This window comes from Pholcus phalangioides, unplaced genomic scaffold (assembly GCF_987345545.1).
Source record: "Pholcus phalangioides strain wild (caught in Gottingen) unplaced genomic scaffold, Ppha-v1.0 ptg000003l_1, whole genome shotgun sequence".
Lineage (NCBI taxonomy): Eukaryota > Metazoa > Arthropoda > Arachnida > Araneae > Pholcidae > Pholcus > Pholcus phalangioides.
The window spans coordinates 18,999,961-19,018,338 of NW_028301596.1; the positions used below are offsets into that span (position 1 = coordinate 18,999,961).

Consider the following 18,378-nt stretch of genomic DNA (forward strand, 5'->3'; position numbering starts at 1 on the left):
TGCTGTTTTTCCCAAGGCAAAAAAATGAAGAAATTATAGCCCCGAGGAGACTATTTTATTGTTATTTTTTATTATTATCATCATCATAATGTGTGTTGTCTGAAATTTATGTGTACTTTCTTTTTCGAGTTGAGAAAGGAATTTGGGAAAACGCCTTTTGGTGGTGGAAAAAAGGGCGTCGCCGAAGCGTCTTTTTGATATCCCCCCCTTCCTTAAGGTAAGCTTTTAGAAAGTTTTAGAGTTTGGCCATTTTTTTTTTTTTTTTACAAGTTATCATTATCATCAAGTCCGTTGCTCTGTAATAACAATTACTCATCGTCGTCGCCTCACCCAATTCGTTTGGGCAAGTACGTCTTTCTCAACATCTGTGTTCTGTAATTTAGATCAATGAGCCGTTTGATTTCGGGTGGGTTTTAATTACTATTGTTATGATTATACGGCGTGGTCACTTTAGAATTGTAACGCGATGTATAAACTGACGAACAACTAAACCCGATGGTTCTCAAACTGTTCGTCGGGGGATCCCAGGAGGCGTCTCCGAAATTTGTCCAGTTAAAATAATATATTGATGATTCGTTGAAATGAGATTTGCAAATAATCACTAAATTAACTGAGCGCGCAACAAATAAATCACCACATTTACGAGAGTGGCGTGCATTGGTGATCACTAGAGCGTGAGCGTCACGAATAAATAACCACCGCTCTAAGGCAAGTGTAATGCGCATTGATGATGATCACTTGCCTTGCAAGGACGCGTGGAAAAATGACCATTAGACTAACAGAGAAAAAACAGATAAATGGCCACTTGGCTATTCATCTGTTGCTGTACTGCAGCGAGGATGACGTGCATGGATTGCTAGAACGAGGCAGGCACGGATGATATACAGCTAGAGCAAGAGTGACGCGCATGAATGATCACGAGGACGAGGGAACCACGTATTAACGACCACCAGGACAACGGTGACGGGCTTGGATGATCATTAGAACGGGGGAGATACTAACTAACGACTATCAAGGCAAGGGTGACGGGCCAGGATGATCCCCAGAACGAGGCAGCCAAGGATGAATGACCGCTTGGACAAGGAGGACGTGCATGGATGATCATTAGAACGAAAGAGACGCAGATGAATGATCACTAAGGCAAGGGAGCTCACTCGGTCATTCATACGATCACTCACCCACTACTCACTTGGCCCGTTCCGGACAAAATATCCGGGACGATATGTCAGAAGAGAAATGTCGGAAGGGGAGAGGATAAAATTTTCCGTAAACCGTAATAAGGACCAGATACAACCAGCTTTTTCATGACTAAATTTTTTTATAGTCTTTATATAGAAGTGACAAAGAGCTTTTCAAGGTGGGCGAGAGATGGCCACGACCATAATGTACATTATGCCGCTTCTTCTCGGACGGACAATCGACCTGAATAAACTGGAAGTCGGCGTCGACATCTATCCGCAAAATCAAGTATCAACGCCCACGGTAAGTCTCGGTTATTCTATTATTTCGTTATCCCAGAAATAATTGTGTTGATGGTTATCAGTGTAATTATGTTTTTGTATCATGTGCATCCGATTGCCGAATTTTAATGCACTTATCACAGTGGTGCACAATCTTTTCAATCCGCGGGCCAGATATGAGGTGATTCTGCCATTGGCGGCCCGGAAACTTATTCAGTATATCATGGGCGGAGATACGGGGGGCGTGGGGAGCATTGCCCCCCCCCCCAGCATCAAAGGTGGAGTCTACTGATCTAATGTATATATGTATATGTGATCTGACATCATCATCATCGTGCCCCCCCCAGCAATAATGACCTTGCCCCCCCCCCCAGACTTCCAAGTCTACCTCCGCCTATGCAGTATATGCATGGCGCCCGTGAAATACGGGACATTCCCGTAATTTTTGTTCTTACGACTTTTTGATAAAAATATGTGCTGTTTTCTCCCTTATTTTCAACAAGGCTAGGCTTGCTTGAATTTTTGAGATCAAGAATCAAGGTTACTGTCATGTCTTTGACATTTTTTTTTTTTTTTGGGCTGTAATCGGCAACTTCCCTTAATTTGATAAGGGATTTTTTTGGATGCAAATGATTTGCCTTTGACAATTTCTTTTTGGCTGTAATCGGCAGCTTTTCCACCCTTTGACAGTTTTTTGGCTATAACTGGCAACTTTGCTTGCCTTTGACAAATTTTTTTCTTCGGCTGTAATTGGCAACTTCGACAACTTTTATGTTGATATTCCAAATTTTTATGAAGTAAATGTGGTTATCTTTAAGAAGCCTATTTATAGTGTTTTGTGTATTGATACTTTTCTACCGGAATAACTCTCGCGTGCCGGATGAGACTCCCCTTGGCGGCCCGCAGGCCGGAGGTTGTGCACCTCCGAATTATCAACTTTGTGTATGGCATTGTTATTGATGTCCCACCTAGGTGATCCAGAATCCCGTGACAGAAACCCGTTATAAAGTCATCGACAGCACGGAGGAGGCGAGGAACTTTCTGGACGTCAGCGGTGCCGTCAGCTTGAACGTCAAAAGTGGGACGGTCAAGGGTGGCGTAGCTGGAGCTTATCTCTCCGACGTCTACAACAGGGAGAACACCGTCGAGATCCTCGTCAAAGCCACTTTCCAAACGGTAACTGACCAATCATTTCCCGGAATTCATTTCAAGATTTCTTGCGCCCGATTTTTTGAACCATGAGTGACCTCGAACTGTGTCGCGGGTCACTAAAGCGACCTTTAAATATTCCGCGGGCCACTTAAGCGATTTGGAACTGCACCTCGGGTCGTTCGAGTGATCTCTAAATATGACACTCTGTTAATTTTTAAATTTAGGTTTAGGGTCGTGTGCCACATCACATCACTCCGAGGGCCACATTTGGCCCGCTGTTCATAGGGTGAGCCTGTATGCTGTATAGAGTTATACAAGCTGGGCCCCCCGCACACACAAAGCACACCTAGCAACGTAGAATTTCGACGCATTGCACAAACACAGTCAACGTCGTTCAATATAATAATCTTTCGTAGGCCACTTGAGTGGTTTGGTAATTTGTCGTGGGCAACATCAGATGACTCCTCAACACTCAGATGGGGACACATTTGGCCCGAAGTTAATAGGTTGAGCATGTACGAATTAAACCAAGGGTGCTCAACCTTTCAGAGAGTGCGGGTCTCTTCACTGATTTAAAAACGCGTCGCGGGCCAGCTAAGTAATATGTATATGTGCCAAGGGCCACTTAAGTGATCCGTAAATGCGTAGCAGGCTGCTAAAGTGATCTGGAAACGTGCCGAGGATCACTGAAGTGATCTGGAAATGTCCCGCGGGTCACTGAAATGATCCGAAGATGTTCCTCGGACCATTTGAGTGATGTGGAACAGTGACCCAGGTCACTTAAGTTATCCGAGAATGTATCGATAACCAAGTGATGTAGAACAGCACCTCCGGTTACTTGGTGATACCAGATCATTCCGGTGATCTGATAATGTGCCGCTTAGTTCATTTAAAAAAAAAATACGTTTGAGGTCGCGTAACACATCAGATGACTCCGAGGGGCCACATTTGTCCCGCTGGCCATGGGTTGAGCACGTATGAGTTACACCGTCAATGAAAAATTCGGTACCTTTTATCACCGCATTTCAATTCAATCTTACATTACAATTTTTCCCCCAAGGAAACGCATACTCTTCCGGATAATGCAAGTCCATTGGATTATTGGAAAATGATGGGTGGACTCGGTACGCATTTCGTGAAGAGCATCACGTACGGCGGTGAGCTCATAGCCTCGGTACGTCTCATCTCCAACAACACCAGGAACAAGCTAGACATCAAAGGCGCGGTAGAAGCTGGAGTCAGAGTCCAAGCTATCGACTTCGGCTTCGAAGGTAACAATATCATTTTTTTTTAACAGTAGTTAACAAATTTACGTAATACTTATCGAAACAGAAATCGGAATCTCAAGTGATTATTAACAGGTGGCAGCGGGATCCGGAAATTTCGGCCCCCCCCCCCCAAACGTCTCGTCTTCAATATTCCGCCTGCCCTGGCCGTATGATAGACTGGCTGAATGAGTGATCAAGTAAGTGGTCATATGTGTGACCAAATGAGGGATCGTATGAGTAACTGCATGATTGAGTGAATGACCATATGAATGATCAAGTGAGTGACAGTATGAGAGACCAAGTGCGTTTGTGAGAGACCTTATTAGTGACCGAATGACGATATGAGTGGTCAAATGATTTACCGTATGACTGATCAAGGTCACTCACCCACTCATTTGGGCTCTCATACTGTCACTCACCCACTCATTTGGGCTCTCGTACTGTCACTCACCCACTCATTTAGTCAGTCTTACGGTCATTCACTCATATCGTCACTCGTTGAGTTTTACGATCATTCACTCATATTACCCACTCACGTAATCACTCATACAATCAGGGCAGGCGAAATGTCAGGGGCGAAATTACCAAGGGTGAAATGTATCGAACGAAACGTGCCGGGGCGAAATGTCTGGTATGAAACGTCGCGGTGAAATTCCCCATAAACTCATGGCACCACCACAGCAGAACATTATAAACCAATGTTACTCTGACAATATAAGGATGTTTACGAGGTCCATTTCACGGTTAAATAAATAATATATGAGGTTATACGTGGATCCATTGTAAGGTCAATAAGAAAATCGGGCAGGGATTTGTTCTCGAGGGATGACAAAAAATAGATCCCACATGGGTAGAGATTTATTCTCGAGCGGCACCAAAAATAGGTCCCGCACAGGTAGAGATTTTTTTCTCGAGCGTTATCAAAACTGGGTCCCGCGTAGGAAGAGATTTTTTTCTCGAGGGGTGACAAAAATAGGTCCAACACTGGTGGAGATTTTTTTTTTTTCTCGAGTGGCGCCAAAAGTAGGTCTAGCATCGGAAGATATTCCTTCTCGAGAGATGACGAAAATAGGTGTCGCACGGGAAGAGATTTTTTTTTTCTCGAGCGGCGCCAAAAATAGATCCCGCATTCTTCTATCTTTCCCTGTGTATGTTGTTGCACATACGGCGAGAGAAATGCTTCAAGTTTTGGTGATTATTCGACATCAATTAAAAAAATCATTCTTTTCAGTGGAAGGTGGTTACATGTCGGACGTATCCAAGTCAGTAGACTCGATGCAGATCAAAGTGCATAGCACGGTGCCGCTGTCGAAGATACCACATAACATCACGGAACTTCAAGCGATGCTGGATCGTTTCCCCGAAGACATGAAGTCTTACAACCAAGGTAAAGGTGTCCCGATTAGGATGGAGCTCTGGCCCCTGGAATATTTGGATTCCTCGAGGCAAAAGTACATTCAGAATAGGTAGTGTACGCACGTATCTTTTCTACTTAGTTATCAGTTATCTGAAAACCTCTCGGTTGCTATTTTATATTGTTACCAAAATTGTATAAATCATAATTTCCCACACTTTTCTTCTCATCCCCCCCAACTCACGAGAGAATCAACCCATAGGATCCTGTGTTAAACCTTAAGCTTTGACCGACCGCCCCCGGAGCCTTCCATCACTCGTCCGCGGGCGATATTACCAACTTTGGGAAACACTGGTGTAAATAGTTCTTATTTATTATTTATTATGTCATTACCTGTACATAGTCATTATCGTATGTAAAAATGAAAACTATAACGCATTTCTTTATAAATATCGCCAAATTGACGACAAACTTGGCGATTTTGGCGACAACTTCAATGATTTGGCGACGTCATAGCGCAAAGAGAAATTCATTTGTAGAAAGAAGAGGAATGGCTTTTCGCGAGAATGGCTTTTCTTTCCCTCATAAAAACGCCGCCAAAACGAACCACCACCACGTGGTGTGGTTAGTTAACAGAGAATTCGTGTGTCTCATAGAATGAGAAGCCAACTTTCAGGGCTCTCTGTTTAACGTGTATAAGCAAATCTCTGCTTGTGAATACGTGTGTACGTAGCTGTTCTGTGAAATAAATCTGTGCTGTCCTTCAAATTGCTTCGTTCTTTGCCATCTCCAGTGCTTGTGAGAGACATTATCCGAAACAATATATTGAACGTACATATTTATAATTGTAGAGTTTTGGAAGCATATTTGGATACATTCGAGCAGAAGTTCGACGACGTGCTCAATACTAAAACTGCTGTTGTTGAATGGATGAAAGTGCTTACGCAGCCCCTGACCGACGCCCAAGAAAATCAGGTAAGTTTTCTTCTTCCTTCACTCTTTAACCCTTTGACTAACTAATGGGACATATATGAGCCACGAGCATCTCACCATTGGCAACGACTGAAACATACAGGGTGTCCCATAAATTCATTAATAGGTTAATAATTCATAAAAATTGAAGGAATTGGTATACAACGGAACCTCTCGATAACGAACACTGTTGGGACCGAAAATTTTGTTCACTATCGAGGAGTGCCCTTTAATAGATAGATAGTAAAATACATTGAGGCCCGTCGACGTAATTCAAAAAAAGTGTCCGTTATGGAAGAAGGTATCATTGTATGTGTATGCGATTTGCAAAAGAAGTCATTCTATTTTTTTTTTTTTTTTTTTTTTTTTTTGCTAATACAGTATAAAATATTTTAGTTCAAATTTTTGTCAACAGAAGGTGCTGCACAAAAGCAAATAAATAATTATATGCAAATCAGAGACCTATAAAATTGCAGGGTATAGGATTAGCTCATTTTTTAATTTCCCTGTTACTGGTGCTCGCATAACGTTGACATCGTTTCTGGAAAATTCACCGCCAACAATTCACTGCCGGAAAATTCACCGCAAACAATTCACTGCCGGAAAATTCACCGCCAACAATTCACTGACAATTCACCGCCATAATTCACTGCTAGGAAAATTCACCGACAACATTTCACCGCCATGCAACTAAAATTCTAAAATCTTCAGTTCGAACCTGTCGGGAATATGAGTCAGACCCATGTCCTACTACTGACGCTGGAAAAAAATTAATGGAATAAAAGGAATACAGTTAAACCTCGTTAATGAGTCACTCTTGGGAGCGCAAAAATATGACTTAGTAAGCGGAGTGACTCGTTAAGCGGAGTAAGCCATAGCTGTGCCAATTCCAGTTGGGAGTTCCAAAAAGTGACCCGGTAAGCGGAGTGACGTGTTAACCGGGTGACGCACTAACGAGGTTTGCCTCTCTATAAAAGATAAGTTTAATTTTTTTCTCCATCAGCAAAACTGGTAAAAGATAGCCTCAGCTTCTTATTATTTAACATATTTATAATTAAAGGGTTCCTCGTTCACTCATTCCCTCACTATTTCGCTCGCTCACTCGCCCTCCCACTCGACCGCTCACCCACACCCACTCGCTCGCTCCCTGTGACTCACTATTTCCTTCGATCACTCGCTCTGTCACTCAATATTTCTCTCGCTTACTGGCTCGCTGACTCGGTAGCTTCATGACGAACTGTTGTCGATGAATTTTCCTGGCGGTGAATTTTTCTAGCGGTGAATTGCTGGTCGATGAATTTTCCTAGCGGTGAATTTTCCGTAAACCCGTTGACATTGGTGGATAAAGTACTACTCCTGAAGCTGTTTTACCTCAGCCACTAATCGGCGGCTGCAGATGCACGAGCGTTTCGGACACAGAAGAGATTCCAGAAAGTTTCAGGTCCAATCACCGTGGATTTAATTTCATGCAGGGCCCTCTATAGACACAAAATACGAACCTGTTTTCTTCTCTGTACCAAAAAGAAAAATTCCCCCTTCGTGAGAATAACTTTCCCGCAATCCGCTTTCAAAATACCAATACCTTCAATTTTTATAAATTTAACTATTAACAAATTTATCGGACACCCTGTATATATCCCAGCCTGTGGTTTGAAAGCCATTAGATAACAAAAAAAAATTCCAAATTCTAAATTTGATTCATTTCCAATCCCAATTTTGCTTATTTTCATAGTAAGTGAGACCAATATATATGTTTTTGTTTCTAATTCTCGGTCACGTTGTCACGAATACAGTGTCCAAAAACAGTTATTATGGGACATTATAACATTCTTTCTCGTGAAATTTTAGGTTGGAGCATTTTATGATGAAGTGTCGACAGTACTCACTAAATTTCACGGAGTGATCGGTGGCCTGGACATGACTGGAAGAACGGATCAGCTACAACCCGCCCTCCAAGCGTACGGTGACGGCGTTCCGGGACACTTCTACAACAGATACCGGAGACTGAGAGAAAGTATAGTACGTATATATTTCCCCTCTTATACCGCTAAAAACTTAATATTCGTAAATAATAAGAGAGTATATAGCCCAGAAGAACCACATTTTAATCCTTATTCATTTCTCATGTTTCAGTCCCATGATCAAGGAGGTAAGTCATTGATTATATATTATTCAATTATTATTTTTTTCTACTCTCGCAAATTTACTTTCGTTCTAATCGCAGAGTGTCAATAAGCTTTGTGTAGTCTGAACACAGAGAGCAACAGACTCCCTACAGCATTCAATCATTACCTTTCACCCACAATTAGAAAAGGGGATGGCAGCACTGTGTTCAAACACAACACCAGATACACACTTCCGGCACAGCTCACTTACTCTGAAAAAAGGCATCTCAACTTTGAAATGGAATATTTTAGGAACGGTTTTTTTTAACGAATGACAATTCATTATTGCTCCATGTTTGTCAGACAGCCTGTACAAAATTCACGAGTTTAGATATAATTTTCATTCATAGACGACGCTGTACCGTCTTTCAATAAATCCATACTCGCATAGTGTGAGCTGGGGGGTTTTTTTTTCGTACAGCCGACGTTTTTGTTAAGATAAGTGAAGCTGCATGTTTGTGCTAATCAGGCGTGGATCCAGGACGATGTGATGATAGGACGAGCTCGTTTGATCGTCCCGTATTTTACGGGATAGATGAACTTTCCCATATTATTCGGTTCTAGGAAGGAGTAGTCGTTCCCATCACCCCTCCCTCCTCTGGATCCGCGCCAAAGTAACGAAGGCAGTCATCCTCAACAACGAATAAAGCGGACGCAGACATCTTCGGGTGCGAATGAAACGAAGGCAGACATCCTCAACAACGAATAAAGCGGACGCAGGCATCTTCGGATGCGAATGAAACGAAGGCAGACATCTTCAGATTCGAATGGAGTAAAGACATCTTCAGATTCGAATGGAGCAAAGACATCTTCAGATTCGAATGGAGCAAAGACATCTTCAGATTCGAATGGAGCAAAGACATCTTCAGATTCGAATGGAGCAAAGACATCTTCAGATTCGAATGGAGCAGACACCTTCAGATTCGAATGGAGCAAAGACATCTTCAGATTCGAATGGAGCAAAGACATCTTCAGTTGCGAATGGAACAAAGACATCTTCAGTTGCGAATGGAGCTGAGGCAGGCGTCCTCAGATTCGAATGGAGCAAAGACATCTTCAGTTACGAATGGAGCAGAGCCAGGCATCTTCAGCTGCGAATGAGCCGAGGTACATATCTTAAGCCACGGATGAAGCCAAAGCAGACATCTTGAGCTACGAATGAAACCCGGGCAGAAAACTCCAATTGCGAATAGAACGGAGGCAGATATCTTCGGCTGCGTATGGAGTGAAGGCAGGGCCGGCTCCAGTCATGAGGCGACGAGGCGGCCGCCTAGGGTGGCATGATTACAGGGGCCACATTTTTAGTGACATATTTATTATGACGATGCTTTTTTTTCACTCTTGGAAATTTTTATTCATTGCAACAATTTTGAAGGGAAAGTGCGAGTGGATAAATAAGCACAGGCAAAATGCTATTCAACACACATAACACTCTTTACTATTCAATACTTAATTCATGTCGACACGCCACACTTCCAAAATGTGTCACTTATCTCTAGAGAAGCTGGTTCCTGAAAAAAAAATTAGGCTCCTTCTCTTTTTTGTTAAGGATCTTTTCGCTCTTCATCAACATTTTTCCAATCGAGTTTCCTTTCTTTAGTTGAATCCCCCAGTATAAATTTGGATTTTTTGCTCATCTTCCGATAAATGCCTCTTTCAGCCAACACCATAATAAAAGTATCTCTAGTGTGCTGCTATTTTGGCTCCGAAATGTTCGGAGACTGCCAATTTCTGTATAACTGTATCTATTCTCTATACCACGGTAAAGTTTTTGGCGGAACCCTTGATAGTTATAAGGCTGGTCCGAGGAAATCTTGATGATAATGAGGCTGTTCTACAGAACTCAAAGAAATTTTTGAATATTTAATCCAAAAAAAAAGTGTGTCCCTACTGCTGTCCCAACAACATCACAGCCCCAGGGCAAAATGAAAGAGGGCCGAACAGCACCTTTGGATTTACGTATTTATTGCCATAAATCATTGTCCCAGAATGTGTTGTCGTGGAAGCTCCTAATCAACTGAGGTCCCTGCATGGGCCCCCACAAAGGAAGTGTGTCTGGCAGGGCTCCTGTCCGGGGGCCCGAGATAATTATCATCAAATGCGATTTTATTTTTGTTCTTCATACTATAAATTCAAATTAGAGGGGTTGGGGGGGGGGACATGAAGAGTCTGACCTGGGGCCCACTAAAGACCTTAGCCTACCGCCCTACTGCCGGATGTGGGGCAATTAGTCTTCGTGCCGAGCCCAGTTGAACTCGTGGTTGAGATTCACGAGGTATGAGCCCTGTTTGACTATTGAGAGGCATATTCACGGAGCGAGAGCTTTGATTATAGCCATCACCAGAAGAAACACCCTTACAAGAACCATGAAATATGGCTTTAACTGAAATAATCATGATGATAATCATTGAACCATAGGGTGTTCATCTGAGTTGTTGGTGAATATCTCCTGAGTATTAAATCAAGCACCTGCCTCCAATGGTTTAAGCGAGCACTATGATCCTTACAATGGTAGAGCTGTCAGGGCTCTAGCACGGGGCCCTTGATAAACCTCGGGTTTTTTTTTTTACACTATAAATTCACTATAGAAGGGGACCCACCACAGATCTCAGTCTTGGGGGAGCGCCTAGCTCCAGGATGGGGGGGGGGGGGAGGATGAGCACCGAGATGCTCGCAGTAAAAAGGAAAAATGCTATTCTTGAGGTGCGTATACATTAGCGCACGGATCATGCAATTTAAGTATTTGCAATTGGTTGTTCAGTAATTTGTACGGTGTTGTGAATGATTCTTGAGCTGTTTTCACACACACACGGAACCCACTTAGAATAGGTTTTTTTTTTTCAACGAACACAAAGGAAAGAAAGGAAGTGCTCGCTTTGTGTACCCACCGGCGGATTAGAACCGCTATATATATACATATATATATATATATATATATATATATTATTTTTTTTTTTTTTTTTTTTTTTTTTTTTTTTGAGATAGGAGCACATTGCCTTTTATTTCACCCGCACAGACCTGTTTCTTTGTCCATAGAATTTCGATATCTGTGCGGAATGATAAAATAATATGCTACTTCATACGATATCGGGATTCTTTTCTTTCTGAGCAGCAAAAAAACCTGTGTACACGGAGGCATTCTCAGACTCTACACGTCCATATTTTATAAACTCATAGGCCTATTTTTATTATATTTCATAGGCACTTTTGCCTATAGCCAATAAACGGGTAATAATGAAATTTCATCAGCAAAAAAAAATATATATAGATGACTTTTTTCTCAGCCCAACAATTTTCTTTCCGAGTTCACCTCAGCATAATATCCGGAAAATAACTCGCTTACTTAAAAAAAAAATGCCTACTAGGAAATATTGAAAGCTAATCACACACACACACAATAACTATATTACATGTGAGAAAGACACCAATGAAGAAGAATCCCTCCTGCCACCTATCAGATAAAACTGTCACAAATCCCTTCGAATGAAATTAACGAGTGGATTTTGATTAATGTATTGCATGGAAAAAGCGGTATAGTATTGTTTTAGTTTTTAATTACAACCTAACATGAATACACTTTGCGATTTTTACTAAGGTTACTTTACCACGCATAAATTCCAACTGTTAAACTTTTGAGGCAATCCTGATAATTTAATAAATATTATATATATATATATATATATATATGTTTTTATTTGATAAGTGGCGGAAGGGGTTCATTGATGTTTCTCACGTAATATAGCAGGCGCGTAGCCAGAAATTTCGTTCGGAGGAGGCAGCACTTGCATTCCGGGGGGGGGGGGGGGGGACCAAAGTTATAGAACAATATAGATTTGTTATCACAAAAATTAGAAACTTTGCCTGGTATAAATATAGATTTAGCCATCTTTTGCCCCCTTTCCAGGCCCGTCATTTGGGAGTGGGGGCAGCGGCCCTCCCCTGGCGTTTGAAAATACACTAAAAATGGTGTGTGTGTGTGTGTATATATATATATACACACAAATATATATGTACATGCATTGAGTACATGTGCTTTGCCCCCCCCCCCCTCCTGGAAAAAGTTGAAATGACGGCCCTGCCCCCTTTCCTCAGTCATTTTTCTCACATTTCGCGGGGATGGCAGATCCCTCCCCGAAGTTACGCAAAGGAATATGGACGTTCGTGTGGTTTAGTAGTAGTAGGAGACCACCAAAAGCCCCCCCCCCCTCCTCACTACGTCCTTGTAATACAGGGTGATTCTAAATTCATGGGACAAAATTTAAGAGGTGATATAAGACACCTAAACAAACATTTTGGTCATAGAATGCGTGGTCGAATCGCAATAGTAAAGGCGGTATGTGTTTTAGAGAGTGAACACTGCACAGCACTTCACCGAAAACATATTTTTCAGACGGATTTGCTGCGGCATGTCCTACCAACCATTCGAGGCTGCATATGTACCTTCGGATTGGAGTTTTTATTCCTTATGCTGCTCCAAACAATGACCAAGCAGTATAATGATTTGTTTTAGAGTTTGCGTTACCAGGTTGCACCATGATAAGACTTACCGCATTTCCCATAAACAATACCCAGCACCCTTTCCACGAGCATTGGCGTACGCAAGATCGACCTTTAGAGGGTGCACATTGGGTTTAGGGAGCACAAGGAAGTTCTCCCAGAGAAATTTTGAGCTCTTCTAACCTTCAAAAAGCATTTTAAATTAACAGAAATTGATAAACATAACAAACACTATATAAAGTTATTTCTTTCGATATTTTAATTTGAAAATATTTTTAACCTTTGATCGTCTTGGGTAGGGCATGCGACCCCCCCCCCCCATGTTCTCTCCTGCGTACACCTCTGGTCACAAACCTGTGAACTCAAGGATGTTACTTCGCTAGAAAATTTCGGAACAACGTATAAATTAAGAGGTAGGGAAAGCTTATCTTTATGGATCCTTATGCTACGCAACATAGCGTGTAACAACATCATAACGCAGAGAACGATTTTAAAAACTAGGAATGAGGAGAGAGATATATACGCATATATATCCGGAGAGAGATATATGTTATATACCCAATTCTTGAATTTCCAATAAATACATTGTCTTTTTTTGGATTCAGAATAAATATATTAATTTATTAATTTTCATGTTTTCTCATAAAAGTGCGCAAAAACATATTTGTGCTACTTGATTGAATAACATTTTTCTTCAAATTATTTTTAGTGAATTTTAAGGCGTTGTATGATATATATGTGCTAAATAGAGCTCAATTAACCCTTTAAAGGGCAGATATTCTTCCAAAACCATAGAAAAAAATTTAAATAGGTGCGTCCACACTATGGGACCACCTTCCCACTTCAAGGAAGTGTTATTATATTGATTTCATATATTTACGTTCATCTGGACGTTGTTAGTTAGGAAATTCTCCCGTGACATCTTAAATCACCAACGTTATCATCCCCCCCCCTCAAGGGGTCGTGACCAACAATTTGGGAACCATTAAATTAAGGTAATAGAGGTGGAGAAAGAAAACTCTTTTCAGACAGTCGTATCTTAAGGACGGCAAAATATTATTCGCCTCAGGTGGCAGAATTTCTAGGACCGACCCTGAGTGAAGGCAGATATCTTCAGATTCAAATGGAGCGGAGGCAGGCATCTTCAGCTGCAAATGAGCCTAGGTACATATCTTAAGCTACGAATGAAGCGGCGGCAGGCATTTTCAGCTGCGGGTGAAGCCGAGGCAGATATCTTCAGCTGCAAATAGAACGGAGACAGGTATCTTCGGCTGCAAATGGAGCGAAGGCAGACATCTTCAGATTCGAATGAAGCAGAGCCAGGCATCTTCAGCTGCGAATGGAGCGGAGACAAGTCGATCAGAGGCGATGTGTTGCAGAAGTGACTCATTATGTAGGTGCATCGATCATCCCGTATTTTACGGGACAGATAAATGTTACCCATATTATTCGGCTCTTGGGAGGGGTGATGGGCCCCCTCTGAGTCCACGCTTGGTGCTCATGCATGTTATGCAAGCAATTACCATTAACTAGCGTCTGACAGCCAATAACAGCGGAACGACTATTACACTGTCTTCCGTTTAAATCGGTAGTTACATGATTTCGTAAAACTTAGTAATTTAAATTTTACAGGCTGTCAAAACACGGAGAAAAAATTAATTTTTTGTGACCCAAAACTTTAAAATATTAAAATTTTAATATTGCCCTTCTCCGGACCCCCCCCCCCCCTGCATATTGGGTAATACACGGTGAATTTGACCTATTCTTCCAAACAAAAGGGGGGCGATAGACGAGCCCAAGTTGAATATGAAACAATGTAGAGCGACCCTATCCTACCTATAACCGTTATGGTGGATTATGGAAGGAAAATGTGTCAAATCTGAAAAAAAAAAGAAAAAAGAACTAAATTTGTGTAGGACCTGAAAGACCTACGCACAAAATGAGCGCATATTCAGAAAGAACAGCAAAAAATCGCATAAGGTGACACCATTTCCACCTGAATATATAGATTTAACAGCAAGCCACAAGCGCTGAAAGATTGGCGGAATGAAAATTCTAAAATTGTCGCCAAAATCTGTAAAATTGCCGATTCCACAAGAACACCCTTCTAGCTACAATCAGTCAAATTTACCAGAAACGACCATTCCACCAGCTTTCGAAAGGGGCCCCCAACAATAAGCCATATCGCTGTTGCTGTCAGGGCCTTAACTATGGGGGGGGGGGGAAGTTTTGGAGGGACAACTGCCCCGGGCGGCAGTTTTAGGTAGGAACAAAGAACACCGTGTTATAAAATTATAGAATTTTGAAGTTGTGGGGGGCAGCAAAAATCTTAGTTACGGCCCTGGTTGTAGTTCAGTATAAATTTAGCCTTTTGTTTATAATACAACACTGAATAATAAGAAGCACCAAGACATTGGTCAAGTGCAAAATCAAATTGTCAACAAAATCTAATAAATGTCTACTTCTACTAACGATGATTACAGCGATGTAATTATAAACAAAAGGCTGAATTTCTCCTGAACTAAAACACCGATATGGTTCATCGTAGGCTCTTTCGAAATCTGGTGCAGAACGGACAAGTTTTTGCTAAATTTGACAGATTGTAGATAGATGAGTGTGTGCGGAATTGGCTGTTACAGGTTTCGGCGGCAATTCGATTTTTCACTTCGCCAATCTTTCATCGATTATAGCTCACAGTTAAATCCAGATATTCTGATGAAAATTATATCACCTTATAGGATTTTTTCTGTTCTCAAATATGTGCTTAGTTTGCGGGTAGATCTCTCAGAAATTTCACAGATTTGAGTTTTCTTCAGATTTGACGCATTTTTATTTTATCCACTATAACTGGAAAAACTGTTTAGAGATGTGCTATGGTGTTTTATGCTGCTTTTGGGCTCGTCATCCTCTTCCGTTTGGCACATTAGGTGAAGTTCACCTTGTATATTATGATAATCACTAAAATTTGTGTTTTACTCTAACAGAATGGAACCGATTCAGAGGCACTGGAGCGATGTACACTCACTGGGGTGTGCGAAATTGCACGAACGGATCAGAAACAGTTTCATCCGGATATGCTAAAGGTCCGTCAGATTTCGGTGGAGGATCCAATTTCATATGCTTTCAGGACAAGACCGAATCCGTGATTCCCACAAAAACGCAATCCTTCGTGCATCTGACGTCGATATCGTACTCGAATGGTGGAAAGTATAATGAGCTATTATGTTGCACGTGCCGACTACCCTCGAAAGGTTCAGCAAGGACATTTACAGGTGTTTCGAAATGTCCGAAAGATTGGAATTTCATATACAGTGGCTTACTGTATGGCGGAAGCGCTAAAATGGAGGACACGGATTTTGTCTGCCTTGATTCCACACGGGATTCAAGCGAGACTTTGTCTTCACAATATTCTCTAATACCCACTCAAATGTCATCAGGCACTCTGAAGGGAAAACCGTTTCCTTGTGTTGTATGTTCACTTTAATAAAATGACTAATTGTTCACACGGTGAACATTCAGATATGATAACTCAAACTTTTTGAAACAATCCTTATATATGAGAGTATGGAATAAATGGCAGAACTCTGTCACCAGACTCAGCGCATTGCCAATTGTCTGGACCCCACCCCGCCGCAAGAGCATATGAATAACTTTCCCAAAATTTCTCTCTCCGCTTGGTATCCAGTCAATTATACTGATTACATTAAGCTGTAATGAAAAAAAAAAACCCATGTTTTCTGTATTCAAATCATTCTTTTTGGGCTGAGTAAGTAAAAAAAGTTAGTTTCAATCGATATCATTTTTAAATCTTACGTTGGTCATTTTATGAAATGTCCACTGCTTGCAACTATATACAGGGTTTCCCACTCAAATTCGAAAAATTAGGAGTCAAATGCAATAACACCCCCCCCCCCCCCCAGACAACATAATCATAGCATAATATTAAAAATCCCTCAAATTTCTTTTATTTTTAAAAAATTTAAATAAAAAAAAATCATAGCACTATTTCAGTACCCTATCAAGAAAAATGACAAATGACTTAGAAACAAAAACAATTTTTGCCGAAACGGCACCAAAGATAATTAATTTCTTTCACATTCAAGGAGTCTGCCAACTCTCCTCAACATTGCACAGCAAATTATGAAAGGTTTTCAAGAATCACGCTCTTTCGAGACCACTTTCAAAAGTGCAGTGCAAAATGTGTGAATTACAAAATTCCTTCTTATCAGACATTAAAAGAAAATTTTCCGCACTCATTTTTGTTTGAAAAACATGTATGTATTTTTGTTAATTTGAATTTATAGTAGAAAATTTCATGATTACTGTACACTAGAAATAAATAATCATCATTATATAGACAGACATGCCAACACTGGTTTAAAGCTCATCAGTAGTGATCGATGTTCATCTTTACCATGATGGGAGGCCCCCCAAGACAACATAATCATAGTACAATAAAAAATAATTTCAAAAATTTGATTTTTTATATTTTAATTCAAAGTTCATTAAATACAGCACCTCAGTAGCACTGGAACCTAGAGGACTCAGGCCACGAGTCCCCCACCTTCTAAAGCAATGTTCCAAGGTCACCAAGTCCCTTAATAATTCACGAATATTCAATACAATCCCAACCTACATAAGCCCTTGTGGCGCTGTGTATATAAGGACGTCTAGAAACCCTAGATCCCATCCTCATTTTCTTCGAAGCAGAGCTCTTACAATGAAATATTCTTTACGATACAAGTTCTGCGAGCTTGACCATGCACTATACAAATGAAGACAGGCCTGGACCCGCTGAGCTGAACCATTCTAAACCGTTTTTAGCCCACAGCGTGGGACAGTTTTAATGGAAAACAGGTTTTTGCATGTTTGGCCGTCAAGTAGAGCGGCGGATTCCAACAGCTTTACAGATTGTCTTCCACACACAGACAAAACAGATCGGCTTCAAGTTTATCTTCTCTCGAACTCCCTCTCACTTGCATATACGAATTCATCATTACAGGTAAAGATCGATGCAATATTATAAAATAATAAAAGTAAGTGAAACACCACTAGAAATTCAAAGACCCGATTTTTTAAAACCGATTTCTGTAATATTGAGAGCGTCTCCCATAACTCTGTAATTCATTGCGGCCATCCATAGAAACTACTTTCAACTGTATCAGGTAGCAACTCTGTATAGGCAATACAAGTTTACGCTTTCACCTCTCCCCAAGCACCAATGTTCTTTTCATGGAACATCATGAAAAACAAAGAAATTTTTTTTTCTCAACTTCCAAAGTGGATCTCTGTATAGGCAAGTAAAAGGGCCTCTAATACCAAATTTCAAAACAATTGGCACCTTTTGTTAATAGTTCAGCCTTCAAACGGTTAAGAGGAATTTCATTACAGTTTGCAATTTAGTTTTAAGTTTTCACATTCATGGAAAAAGGTGGAAATACTAATAAAACAGAACACAAAAAAACACAAGTGATATGTAGAAATGACTAGATGAAAAAAATCTCATTCCT

The 18,378-nt window shown here is 41.0% G+C and overlaps 1 protein-coding gene across 1 annotated transcript; it reads left to right on the forward strand.

Annotated features, from left to right (window-relative positions):
* Positions 1-79: 79 nt before the first annotated feature.
* Positions 80-16,388, forward strand: LOC149088210 (uncharacterized). Its single transcript, XM_089245559.1, has 9 exons — positions 80-217; positions 1,325-1,482; positions 2,433-2,636; positions 3,673-3,883; positions 5,112-5,346; positions 6,086-6,209; positions 8,055-8,225; positions 8,340-8,355; positions 15,853-16,388. The coding sequence occupies exons 2-9, from the start codon at positions 1,369-1,371 to the stop codon at positions 16,350-16,352; spliced, it is 1,575 nt and encodes a 524-aa protein (XP_089101685.1). The 5' UTR covers positions 80-217; positions 1,325-1,368; the 3' UTR covers positions 16,353-16,388.
* Positions 16,389-18,378: the final 1,990 nt, after the last annotated feature.

What these genes read in the sequence shown, in the direction of transcription:
- LOC149088210 (XM_089245559.1), top strand. Translation starts at nt 1,369, where the DNA reads ATGGCCACGACCATAATGTACATTATGCCGCTTCTTCTCGGACGGACA. An exon ending in CAAAAGTACATTCAGAATAG is followed by an intron (nt 5,347 to 6,085) that starts GTAGTGTACGCA and finishes TTATAATTGTAG; the next exon opens with AGTTTTGGAAGCATATTTGG. An exon ending in CCGACGCCCAAGAAAATCAG is followed by an intron (nt 6,210 to 8,054) that starts GTAAGTTTTCTT and finishes GTGAAATTTTAG; the next exon opens with GTTGGAGCATTTTATGATGA.